The sequence below is a fragment of the Manis javanica genome, chromosome 8 (assembly GCF_040802235.1).
Source record: "Manis javanica isolate MJ-LG chromosome 8, MJ_LKY, whole genome shotgun sequence".
Taxonomy (NCBI): domain Eukaryota; kingdom Metazoa; phylum Chordata; class Mammalia; order Pholidota; family Manidae; genus Manis; species Manis javanica.
This window is the reverse complement of record NC_133163.1, coordinates 124,268,194-124,282,284: the sequence shown is the minus strand read 5'-3', so window position 1 is coordinate 124,282,284 and position 14,091 is coordinate 124,268,194. Positions and strand designations below refer to the sequence as shown.

At 37.0% G+C, this 14,091-nt stretch overlaps 1 protein-coding gene across 6 annotated transcripts in view; it reads right to left on the bottom strand.

The window, feature by feature from the left end:
• SCAPER (S-phase cyclin A associated protein in the ER) overlaps nt 1-14,091 on the bottom strand; it is a 539,256-nt gene that overhangs the window by 244,064 nt on the left and 281,101 nt on the right. For all 6 annotated transcript variants that reach the window (XM_073212228.1, XM_073212229.1, XM_073212230.1 and 3 more), the window contains exon 22: nt 1,625-1,690. In XM_073212228.1, the coding sequence (XP_073068329.1) occupies nt 1,625-1,690 (66 nt within the window). The remainder of the gene's footprint in view (nt 1-1,624; nt 1,691-14,091) is intronic.

Genomic DNA, 14,091 nt, shown 5'->3' with positions numbered 1-14,091 from the left:
TCCAAAGAGGAAATTCAGATGGCCAACAGGCACATGAAAAGATGCTCCATATCTCTAGTCATCAGAGAAATGCAAATTAAAACCACAATGAGATATCACCTCACACCAGTTAGGATGGCCACCATCCAAAAGACAAACAACAAATGTTGGCGAGGATGCGGAGAAAGGGGAACCCTCCTACACTGCTGGTGGGAATGTAAATTAGTTCGACCATTGTGGGAAGCAGTATGGAGGTTCCTCAAAAAACTAAAAATAGAAATACCATTTGACCCCAGAATTCCACTTCTAGGAATTTACCCTAAGAATGCAGAAGCCCAGTTTCAAAAAGACATATGCACCCCTATGTTTATCACAGCACTATTTACAGTAGCCAAGAAATGGGAGCAACCTAAGTGTCCACCTGTAGACGAATGGATAAAGAAGATGTGGTACATATACACAATGGAATATTATTCAGCCATAAGAAGAAAACAAATCCTACCATTTGCAACAACAAGGATGGAGGTAGAGGATAATATACTCAGTGAAATAAGCCAGGTAGAAAAATACAAGTATGAAATGATTTCACTCATCTGTGGAGTATAAGAACAAAGAAAACACTGAAGGAACAAAACAGCAGCAGACTCACAGAACCCAAGAATGGACTAACAGTTACCAAAGGGAAAGAGACTGGGCAGGATGGGTGGGAAGGGACGGACAAGGGGGAAAAGGGGCATTACAATTAGCACACAGAATGTAGCAAGGGGGGACATGGGTAAGGCCATATATACAGAGAAGACGAGAAGTAATGATTCTATAGCATCTAATTACACTGATGGACAGTGACTGTAATGGATTATGTGGGGGGGACTTGATAATAGGGAGAGTCTAGTAACCATGTTGTTCAAGTAACTGTACATTAATGATATCAAATAAAAATAAATAAATAAAATTGAAATAATCATCTTTGTATATAAATATTTAAGCACATTTTGCACTATTTCACTGCGAAGCTTAAAGTAGATGTTGTATGCTCCCGATTCTCACTGCCTTTCAATAAGACTACACCAATGTGCACTCCTATCAGCAGCGTATGTGGGGTGCCTTTCTCACTGCACCTCTACTGGCCATATATTTTAAAGGAGCAAAATGATGTTTCTGTTTACTTATTGTGTGGTTACATTCAGTGGCGGAGTCTAAATCCTCGTCTGTCAAGAGGCCCTAGCAACAATCCTGAACGAGATCTCAGAGCAAGATGCAGCACAGCCTTGCCAGAACCTGTTCTGTTAGAACGGGGTTTCTCTATCTTGACTCTATTGATGTTTTGGATGAGATAATTCTTTGCTGTGGGGGCTCGTCTGTGCACTGAAAAATGTTTGACAGCATCCTTGGCCTCTATGCACTTAATGACAGTAGCCCAGCTCCCCAAGCTGTGGTAACAGCAATGTATCACATATCCCCAGACACAGCAAAATATCCCCTGGCAAATCTGTCCCCAGTTGGATACCACTGTGTTAGGAGAATGAACTTCTAGGCATCAGACGCAAACCTGTGATCACATGCCTACAAGGACAATTTAGATAAACTTTTGTTATAGGCAGAGACTGAAGAGACAGAAGACTAAAATGTAAGATAAAATACTCACTTTGCTTTGTAAGGTGACTCAGAGCCAGAATTTTTTGTTTCCATCAAACTCTCATATTCCTTGGCCCTGAAGAGAAGAAAGTTTTATCACTTAGTTATTTTGTTGCTGATTTTTATAATAAACTAAAACCTTGGCTGTTTTCCCTCTCCCAGTATTAGGAATATTACTACATTATAACACTTTCTGAACTTTGTGTCTTTAAAATATTATAAGTGCTATCAAAAAGACTAAAAAATACATTATTTCCTCATAGCTAGAGAGTGGATTCATAAAAACACTGCTGAGTATACAGACCTGGTATAGAATGGTGCTTATTTTTCAGAAAGGTTAACATCATGGCAATTACATTTGAAACTCACTAAGTTTCCCCAAGACAGCTGAGGTGGCTAAATACCTAATGCACCCCAAGAGGTACATCAGTGACAAAGCAAATACAGGTAAAGAAGAGGCATTTGACTTTAGGACTACTTTAAAAGGCTGTGGATATGACTTGACCAGACACTGAAAGATTTGTTTTGTTTTGCTTTTGTTATTTACACTGACAAAATGCGAAGGTCTGGAAAATTCTGAACTAACGCTTCTTTGCACTAACTAAGCTCCAGCACGCCTGAGCCGGTAAATGACAGCTGTCAACAGGTCGTTAATCTAAGGCAAGTTTCACTACAGCAATCCATTAATACTGACTTAATTTGTCAGTTTCCACTTTGGGAAGAAAAAGAGAAAAAACTAGTTTAAATTTTAACTGCTAACCCAAAGTGTCCTAGTCTTACCATATTAGAGTAACCTATGAGAGAATTAGTCACAATATATACCAATCCAGATAGCAATGATGGGTGAAAAAATAAACACTGCTTCATAAAAAACATCAAACACATGAATTACAACGTGTAGCAAGGAAAAAGCGAAGCACCAAAAGTTATGCTTGGGAACAAAAGAAAAACTAAATGAAAATTAAACATCAAATTATGTGCTGTTCCAACCTACACATGCTCATTACTATCAGCCAAAATATTAAGACATGTCAAAATGGGGAAGTAAGCACTTTATAGTTGCAAGTAATTGTGCCCTCATATGAAAGGTGGAAAAAGTAACAATTATGCTATTCTTAGCCTTTTAGTTTACCAATATTCTCAATGAATTGGATCTTACCAACTTTATTCTCAAAGAATTGGATCTTATCAGCCTTAATCTGTTTTTATCATTATAAAGATACAGTACATTGTTAGTGCCATATGTGTATTTGTTAAAAAATAAATACATCTCTCCTATTTCCCACATGGATGCTGTTAATATTGTTCTAGCACTTTGAGTTGTTTAGGCACATCCTCTTCAGTTTAAAACACCTGCTAATTTTGACTTTGCCATAAGACAGTGTCCCTCATCCAACTGTCTGGAGAAAGACCAAGAATTTCTGGTTTTAAGTCATTTTGAGTCAGGTCCCTACAGCCTTATCTTCACTACCTGTACCATGAAGCCTAGAAAGACCATAATGCCTCAAGCCTGAACTCCAATTTATGACAGTGATATCATAGTCCTTTCCCCACCTTTTTAAAAGGCCAAAGAAATCCCAGTGATATGAATCACTAAACTCACAATTCAATTTCATCTAATTCTTTCACAAATGTTTGTTGAAAATGAACTAGATGCCAGGAGTAGAGACAAAAATCCTCAAGAAATACGTATACTAGTGGGAGAAAAAAATGTAAACAAACAATTAAAATATGTAGTATTTTAGATAATGGTAAGTGCTACAGCAAAAATAATATTGGGGAAATGGAATGTTCATTTTAGATAAGGTCTTGACAATTTTTGCTTCCAGTCATGATAGACCAACTAGTAAGGAACAATAAGCTGAACAATTACCAGAGTTTACATAAAGGTGAGAGATGATTGAGCTTCAAATGCTGTATTATAAAATACTTATTGAACACTCTAGTCATTCAGGAGAGACTCCATAAAGGCAAAAACTCAGAGGAACAGGGCTGATCTATTTCCAGAATTTAAGGTTACTCTAGATTCACCTAAAAAACTTTAAAGCAAAGACAAGTGAGGTAACTTGTAAGACAGAATAAATTCCACATTCTGACAAGGAAAACAAGATCCAGACATACAAAAATGTAGCATTCATATGATCCAAAAACTGGACAAAAACAAGAACAGTAGTAATAAAATTACTAGGCATAAGTATCAGGAAACATGATCAGGAGAAAAATCAGTCAAAAAACCAGACAGAGAAATGATAAATATGGCAGACTTCAAATACACTATGAATATGTTAAAGAAAATAAAAGAAAAAGTAAAGAACAGAAGAACAAACAGGAATTATAAATCTATAAATGAAAACATTATGAACAGGACTGGATTTTGTCAAATGGTTTTTCTGCATTTACTGATATGATCACATGATTTTCTTCTTTAGCCCATGAATGAGGTGCATTACATTAGTTGATTTTGAAATGTTGGGCCAGCCTTCAATACGTGTGATATATATCCCACTAGGTTGTAGAGTATAATTCTTTTTATACATCGTTGGATTTGATTTGCTAATATTATGTTGAGGAATTTTGCATTTCTGTTCATAAGAAAGATTAGTCTGTAGTTTTGTCTTCTAATATATTTGTCTGGTTTTCATATTAGAGTAATGCTGTCATCATAGAATGAGTTAGGAAGTACTCCTTCAGCTTCTAAATTCTGACAGACATTGTAGAGAATTGGTGTAACTTTATTATCCTTTTAATGTTTATAATATCTGTAGTTATAGTCCCTATTTCATTTCTGATATTAATTTGTACCCTTACTTTTTATCTTAGCCTGAATAGAGGCTTATTGATTTTATTTATCTTTCAAAGAATCAGCTTATGGTGTTGTTGATTTTCTCTATCAATTCACTGAAATTGAAAATTTCTGCTGTAATTTTTACTTCTTCTGCTTACTTCAGACTTAATTTGCTTTGCTTTTCTTAGTTTCCTAAGATGGAATCTTACATGATTAATTTTCAATCTTCTTTTCTAATATATGTGTTCAGTACTATAAATTTCATTGTAAATAGTGCTTTTACTGCATTCCAAATCGTGGTAAGTCGTTTTCACTTAGGTGTGTTTTGTAGCTCAGAATGTGGTCTATCTGGTGAATGCTGCATGTGAGCTTGCAGGCATGCTCTCTAAGGAGAAGCTGGGTATGATTCTTACCTCTGTTACCTGTAGGTGCAGTATTTTTGCCCTCTATCTTTCAGAATTTTTTCTGTGTTTTGGCAATATGAAAAAAGACAATGTGTTTTGGGGGGCTTTCTGGACATTTACCACGATTGGTGTTCTTTATATTTCCTGCTGTAACTCCAACACTGGGGGCAATGGTATGCCCTGTTACTTCACCTCTCAGGGATTTAAGAAGAGTTGATTTCTCAGTATGTTCATCTTTTAACTTGTTAAGATGGATTGAGTGTTAATTTCCAAGTTTCTTATGTACAGTATGAGAAAGCAGAAGGATAAAAGGATAATGTGTATAACGTTATGTTAATAAATTCAACATCTTATATGAAACAGAGAACTACTTTAAAGACACAAAGTACCAATACTGGAAAAAAACATGACTTCACTGGTGAATATATCCATCATTTAAACAAGAAATAATCCCTATCCTATTGAAATTCTTTCAGAAAATAGAAAAGGGTAGAGTTCTTATTTAATGAGGCCAACATTCTCTTGATACCAAAAACCAAACACAGTGTAACTACAGATCAGTACACATCATAAGAATAAAGGCAACAATCCTTTATAAAAACTTCATGAAGTAAATCAAAAAATATATGGAAAAGATAATACTTAATGTGGAAATGAGGTTTATTCCAGGAATACGAAGTTAACTTAACATTTAAAATCAATAGAGATCCTCAACTAAATATTAGCAAACTGAATTACAAACAATATATTGAAAAGATCATACACCATAATCAAATGGGATTTATTCCAAGGATGCAAGGATGGTTCAATACCCATATATCAACACTGTGATACACCACAATAACAAAAGGGAGGATAACTCTTGTGATAATCTATCTCCATAGATAAAGAAAGAACATCTGATGAGATTTAACATTCACGTAAGAACTCTTGACACTTTAACACAGTGTTGGAAATCCTAGTCACAGCAATTAGGTGAGAAAAACAAATAAAAGACACCTAAATAGGTTAGGAAGCTATAAACTGTCACTATTTGCAGATGACATGATATTGTACATAGAAAACTCAAAAGACTCCACCAAAAAACTAGTAGAATTAATAAATGAATCCAGTAAAGTTGCACGATACAAAATCAATATACAGAAATGTTGTTTCTATACAATAATAACAAAGTATCACAAAAAGAAATCAAGAAGACAATCACATTTATAACTGTATCAAAAAGAATAAAATACTTAGGAATCAATGAGGTGAAAGACTTGTCTGAACATATGAAAACTGTAAGACATAGATGAAAAAATTTAAGACATAAATAAATGGAAAGATATTCCATGCTAATGTATAAGAAGAATTAATAAAATGGGCCTTACTACCCAAAGCAATCTACAGATTCAATGCTATCTCTATCAAAACGCCAAAAACAGTCTTTTCAATAAATGGTGTTGGGAAAGCTGGGCAGCTACATATAAAAGAATGAAAACAGAACACCCTGATTGACCATACACAAAAATAAACTTAAAATGGATTAAAGAGCTAAATGTGAGCCTGAAACCATAAAACTCCTAAAAGAAAACAGCCAATAAACTCTTGGACATTGATCTTAGTGAAATTTTTTGGGATATGTCTCCCCAGGCAAGGGAAACAAAACCAGAACAAACACTTGGGACTATATCAAACCAGAAAGCTTCTGCAGAGCAAACATCAACAAAATGAAAAGGCAACCCACTTTATGGGAAAATATACCTAAGAAGGAGTTAATATCCAAAAGAAAAACTCATACAATTCAAAGCAAAAAAAAAAAAAATCTGATTAAAAAAAAAACAGGGAGGCTCTGAAAACACTATTCCAGAAAACACATACAAATGGCCAGAGACACATTTAAAGGTGCTCAACACTAGGCATCAAGGAAATACCAGTCAAACCCACAATGATATCACCTTACACCTGTCAGAATGGCTATTATCAAAAAGTCCAGAAATAATAAGTTTAGGTGAGGATGTGGAGAGGAGGAACCCTTGTGCACTGTTGGTGGGAATATAAACTGGTGAAGCCACTATGAAAAACACTATTGAAACTCCACAAAAAATTAAAAATTGAAGTACCATAAAATCAAGAAATTCCACTTTTGGCAACTTACCAGGAGAAAACAAAAATGCTAATTCAAAAAAACGCATGAGGTCTGGAGAAAAATTGGCAATGTGAGAAGAGAAGCTGAAATTTCCTAACAAAATCACATATATGGATATACACCAAATACAAGTATTCCTACAAGACTGACCAGAAATAAGATTGCACCAGCCAGTCTAGATCTGGGAAAACAGACTGGAAAATCTACATGAGGGAAGAGGATAAAGTAACAAGGCTGTAACCAGGTAGAAACAGAACACTTCCCCCGCCCCAGCACACCTGCAGGAGGAAGGGAAACAGGGCGGGGACGGAGTAGAAGCCCAGCAATCCTAAATACCCAGCCCTGGAAATCTACTCTGAGAGCACGAACACACATTGCATGGTGCTCTGGAGATCAGAGGTGTTGAAAAGCACTCAGAGACAGATTCCAGCCATTTGGGGAGAAAAGGTTCCCACAACCAGCTACTCTGGGACAAAAGAAAAGCAGGTACTTTGAAAGACTTCCTAACAGTGAGAGGGCTGCTAACGGGCAAAGATTACACAGAGTTTGCTGCTCAGGAGAAGGAACAGGTAGACAAAATCATCCCAGCACACTCACCCCAGCAGGCTGGGAACTTTCAGGAGCTGCAGGCACTCAATTCCCCTGGCTGGCAATGCAGGTCCAAGACACCCCAAACCTATAATCAGCCTGCCATGACTTCCTCCCGGTCAGCAACTGTGCACAAACCTGCAGCTCAAGCCATCACACCAGGCCAGGCGGAGGGCAGCCCTACCTACAGAACTAGAGTGGCTTAATGCAGAGGCTGCTGCCTGCGTGAACGGTTAACTGGCACTAACAGCGGAAGCAGGCACTGCAGCTGGGAAGCAGGAAAAGGCTCTGCCCTCCTGGAAGGCACAAGAGTCACTCCCCTGTGACCCCTGCCATCACTCCAGGCCAGACACACAGCAGCCCCACCTATGGTAGCATAGGGACTTAACATAGAGGCTGCTCCCTGCATGCAGCAAAAGATGGCTCTGTGACCGGAAAGCAGGAAAGACCTCGGTCTTTAGGGTAAGCAAAGGGCACTAGAGGGGGCTGCCTACAAAAACCTAATATTTCTTTTTAGTCAATGGTATTATGAAAAGACAGAAGAACCTTGTTCACTCCAAAATCCCTCAAACACGAGAAAGAGGGCTCGGTGAAACTGAAAACACCAATATTCCTGAAATAGAACTCAAAATAAAAGTCATAAGCATGATAATGGAGCTACAGAAAAATATTCAAGGGCTAAGGTAGAAATTCAGGAGGGAGGTAGTCACCTTGAAAAATACAGTAGCTGAAATGAAACATATAATGGAGAGATTTAAAAGCAGTTCAGATAATGGGGAGGAGACAGGAAACGGAATAGAAATTGGAGAACAGGAAAACAAACAAGCTGAGGAACAAAGAGAAAAGGATTTCTAAGATGAAAGAATATTAAGAGAATTGTGTAACCAATACAAACTGAAAAATACTCGCATTATACAGGGACCAGAAGAAGAGGAAAGAGAAAAAGGGGTAGAAAGTGTCTGAGTAAATAATTGCTGAAAACTTTTGCAATCTGGGGAAGGAAGTAGACACTCAGACCATGGAAGTGCACAGATCTCCCAACACAAGAGACACAAGGAAGACAACACCAAGAAATATAATAATTAAAATTGTAAAGATCAAGGAAAAGCACAAAGTAGTACAAGCAGCCAGAGAGAGAAAAAAGAACACCTACAAAGGAAATCCATCAGGCTATCACCAGACTTCTCAGAATAAATTTTACAGGCCAAAAGTGAGTGGCATGATATATTCATAGCAATTAAACAGAAGGGCCTTAAACCAAGAATACTACACCCAGCAAGATTATCCTTTAAATTTAAAGAAGGAATTAAACAATTTCCAGAGGAGCAAAAGTTGAAGAAATTTACCTCCCAAAAACCATCTCTACAAAGTATATTAAAGAGACTGCTCTGGATGAAGTCCTAAGGCAAAATCGCTATCACCAGAGAAAATAAAACCACAGCAAAGGAAGTAGATGAACTAAATACTAAGCAAATGCAAAATAAAATAAGCTACGCAAAAACTCAGTAAAAGGATACACAAAGAGTACAGAACACAACACCTAATATGTAAAGAGTGGAGGAGGAAGAAAAAGAAGGGAAAAAGAAAAAGATTCTTCAGACCATGTTTATAATAGCATAATAAGTGAGTTAAGTTAGACTGTTAGGTAGTAAGTAAAGAAAATGCACTTGAATCTATGGTAACCATAAATAAAGCCTGCAATTGCAATAAGTACATATCTATTGACAATCACCCTAAATGTAAATGGTCTAAATGCACCAATCAAAAGACAGAGAATTATTGAATGGACAAAAAGGAAAACCCATTAATATGCTGCCTACAAGAGACTCACTTCAAACCCAAAGACATACACAGACTAAAAGTGAAGTGACGGAGAAAGATATTTCATGCAAACAATAGGGAGAAAAAAGCAGGAGTTGCAATAATTGTATGACATGAAATAGACTTCAAAACAAAGAAAGTAACAAGAAACAAAGATGGACATAATATAACAATAATGTGGTCACTCCAAAAAGAGGATATAACCATTAGAAATATCTATACACCCAATACAGGAGCACCTAAATATGTGCAACAACTTCGAACAGAATTAATGGGGGAAATAGAATGCAATGCATTCTTTTCAGGAGACTTCAACACACCACTCACTCCAAAAGACAGATCAACTGGGACAGAAAACAAGTAAGGAGACAGAGGCACTGAACAACACATTAGGACAGATGGACTGTACAGACATCTACAGAACATTCCACTGAAAAGCAACAGAATACACATTCTTCTCAAGTGCACATGGAACATTTTCTACAATAGATCACATACTAGGCCACAAAAAAAGCCTAAGTAAATTGAGAAGGATTGAATTCGTGCTAACCAACTTATCAGAGCACAAAGGTATGAAACTGGAAATAAACTGTGTGAAGAAAACAAAAGAGCCCACAAAATCATGCAAGCTTAACAATATGCCCCTAAACAATCAATGGATCAATGACTGAATAAAAATAGACCAAGCAATACATGGAGACAAATGACAACAACAGCTCAATGCCCTAATTCTGTGGGGTACAGTGAAGGCAGTTCTAAAAGGAAAGTATATAGTGATCCAGGCCTATTTAAAGAAGGAAGAACAATCCCAAATAAGCAGTTTAAATTCACAATTAATGAAAATGGAAAAAGAAGGAAGCCCAGTGTCAGTTGAAGGAGGGACATAATAAAGACAAGAGCAGATATAAATAACACTGAGAAAAATAAAACAATAGAAAGAATTAATGAAGAAAAGATCTGGGTCTTTGAGAAAATAAGCAAAACAGATACACGCCTAGCCAGACATATCAAGAAAAAAAGAGACTGTAAACACATAAACAGAAATGAGAAATGTAAAATTGGTATGGACACCACAGAAGCACAAACAATTATTAGAGAATACTATGAAAAATTACATGCTAACAAATTGGACAACCTAGAAAAATGGACAACTTTCTAGAAAAATACAACCTTCCAAGACAGCACCAGGAAGAAACAAAAAATCTGAAAAGACAAACTATAAGCAATAAAATTCAATTGCTAATCAAAAAATTACCCAACAACAAAACCCCTGGACCCGATGGCTTAAGCACTGAATATTTTTTTGGATGTAATTAATCTACAATTACATGACAAACATTATGTTTACTAGGCACCCCACTCACCAGGTCCCCCCAACAAAACCCCATTTCAGTCACCATCCATCAGCATAGTAAGATGTAGAATCACTACTTCCCTTCTCTGTGCTGCACAGCCCTCACCATGCCTCTCCACACATTATACATGCTAATCATAACCCCCCTTTCTTTTCCCCCCTCTTATCCCTCCCTTCCCACCCGTCCTCCCCAGTCCCTTTCCCTTTGGTAACTGTTACTCCATTCTCGGGTGCTGTGACTCTGCTGCTGTTTTGTTCCTTCAGTTTTTGCTTTGTTCTTATACTCCACATATGAGTGAAATCATCTGATACTTGTCCTTCCCCACCTGGCTTATTTCACTGAGCATAATACCCTCTAGCTCCATCCATGTTGTTGCAAATGGTAAGATTTGTTTTCTTCTTATGGTAAACTAATATTCCACTGTGTATATGTACCACATCTTCTTTATCTATTCATCTACTGATGGACACTTAGGTTGCTTCCATTTCTTGGCTATTGTAAATACTGCTGCGATGAACATAGGGGTGCATCTGTCTTTTTCAAACTGGGCTGCTGAATTCTTAGGGTAAATTCCTAGAAGTGGAATTCCGGGGTGAAATGGTATTTCTATTTTGAGCTTTTTGAGGAAGCTACATACTGCTTTCCACAGTGGTTGAACTAATTTACATTCCCACCAGCAGTGTAGGAGGGTTCCCCTATCCCAACAACCTCGCCAACATTTGTTGTTGTTTGTCTTTTGGATGGTGGCCATCCTTACTGGTGTGAGGTGATATCTCATTGTGGTTTTACTTTGCATTTCTCTGATGACTAGCGATATGGAGCATCTTTTCATGTGTCTGTTGGCCATCTGAATTTCTTCTTGGGAGAAGTGTCTGTTCAGCTCCTCTGCCCATTTTTTAATTGGATTGCTCGCTTTTTGTTTGTTGAGGTGCATGAGCTCTTTATATATTTTGGATGTCAACCCTTTATCGGATCTGTCATTTATGAATATATTCTCCCAACCTGTAGGGTACCTTTTGGTTCTACTGATGGTGTCCTTTGCTGTACAGAAGCTTTACAGCTTGACACAGTCCCACTTGTTCATTTTTGCTTTTGTTTCCCTTGCCCAGGGAGATATGTTCATGAAGAAGTTGCTCATGTTTACATCCAAGAGATTTTTGCCCATGTTTTTTTCTAAGAGTTGTATGGTTTCATGACTTACATACAGGTCTTTGACCAATTTCGAATTTACTTTTGTGTATCGGGTTAGACAATGATCCATTTAATTCTCTTAGATGTAGCTGTCCAGTTTTGCTAACAACTGTTGAAGAGGCTGTCATTTCCCCACTGTATGTCCATGGCTCCATTATCGTATATTAATTGAACATATATGTTTGGGTTAATGTCTGAGTCTCTATTCTGTTCCACTGGTCTGTGGCTCTGTTTTTGTGCCAGTACCAAACGGTCTTGATTACTGTGGCTTTGTAGTAGAGCTTGAAGTTGGGAAGCGAGATCCTCCCCACCAATTTATTCTTCCTTCTCAGGATTGCTTTGGGTATTCGCGGTCTTTGGCTTTTCCATATAAATTTTTGAACTATTTGTTACAGTTTGTTGAAGAATGCTGTTGGTAATTTGATAAGGATTGCATTGAATCTGTACATTGCTTTGGGCAGGATGGCCATTTTTATAATATTAATTTTTCCTAGCCCAGAGCATGAGATGAGTTTCCATTTGTTAGTGTCCTTTTAATTTCTCTAAAGAGTGTCTTTGGCTTTTTTTAGGGTCTTTTTTAGGGTATAGGTTTTTCACCTCCTTAGTTAGGTCTATTCCTAGGTATTTCATTCTTTTTTATGCTATTGTGAATGGAATTATTTTCCTGATTTCTCTTTCGATTAGTTCATTGTTAGTGTATAAGAAGCCACAGATTTCTGTGTACTAATTTTGCATCCTGCAACTTTGCTGAATTCACATACTAGTTGTAGTAGTTTTGGAATGGAGTCTTTAGGGTTTTTTATGAATAATATCATGTCATCTGTAAATAGTGGCAGTTTGGCTTCTTCTTAACCAATCTGGATTCCCTTATTTCTTTGTTTTGTCTGACTGCTGTGGCTAGGACCTCCAGTAGAGAGTGGGCATCCCTGTCTTGTTCCCGATATTACAGGAAATGGTTTCAGCTTCTTGCTGTTCAGTATGATGTTGGCTGTGGGTTTATCATATATGGCCTTTATTATGTTGAGGTACTTGCCCTCTATGCCCATTTTGTTGAGTTTTTATCATGAATGGATGTTGAATTTTGTCGAGTGCTTTTTCAGAATCTATGGAGATGATCATGTGATTTTTGTCCTTTTTGTTTATGTGGTGGATGATGTTGATGGATTTTCAAATGTTGTACCATCCTTGCATCCCTGAGATGAATCCCATTTGGTCATGGTGTATGATCCTCTTGATGTATTTTTTAATTCACTTTGCTAATATTTTGTTAAGTATTTTTGCATTTATGTTCATCAGGGATATTGGTCTGCAATTTTCTTTTCTGGTGGGGTCTTTGCCTGGTTTTGGTATTAGGGTGATGATGGCTTCATAGAATGAGTTTGGGAATATTCCCTCCTCTTCTATTTTTTGGAAAACTTTAAGAAGAATGGGTATTATGTCTTCTCTGCATGTCTGATAAAATTCTGAGGTAAATCCATCTGGCTCGGGGGGTTGGTACTGGGTAGTTTTTTGATTACACCACTTCAATTTCGTTGCTGGTAATTGCTCTGTTTAGATTTTCTGTTTCGTCCTTGGTCAGTGTTGGAAGGTTGGATTTTTCTAGGAAGTTGACCATTTCTTCTAGGTTTTCCAGTTTGTTAGCATATAGGTTTTCATAGTATTCCCTAACAATTCTTTGTATTTCTGTGGGGTTCGTCCTGATTTTTCCTTTCTTGTTTCTGATTCTGTTGATGTGTGTTGATCCTCTTTTTCTCTTAATAAGTCTGTCTAGGGGCTTATCTATTTTGTTTATTTTCTCAAAGAACCAGCCCTTGGTTTCATTGATTTTTTTCTATTGTTTGATTCTTCTCAATTTTATTTATTTCTTCTCTGATCTTTATTATGTCCCTCCTTCTGCTGACTTTAGGCCTCATTTGTTCTTCTTTTTCCAATTTAGATAATTGTGACTTTATGCTATTCATTTGGGATTGTTCTTCCTTCTTTATATATGCCTGGATTACTATATACTTTCCTCTGAAGACTGCTTTTGCTGCGTCCCACAGAAGTTGGGGCTTTGCGCTGTTGTTGTCATTTGTTTCCATATGTTGCCTGATCTCTATTTTGATTTGGTTGTTGATCCATTGATTATTGAGGAGCATGTTGTTAAGCCTCCATGTGTTTGTGAGCCTTTTTGCTTTCTTTGTACAATTTATTTCTAGTTTTATA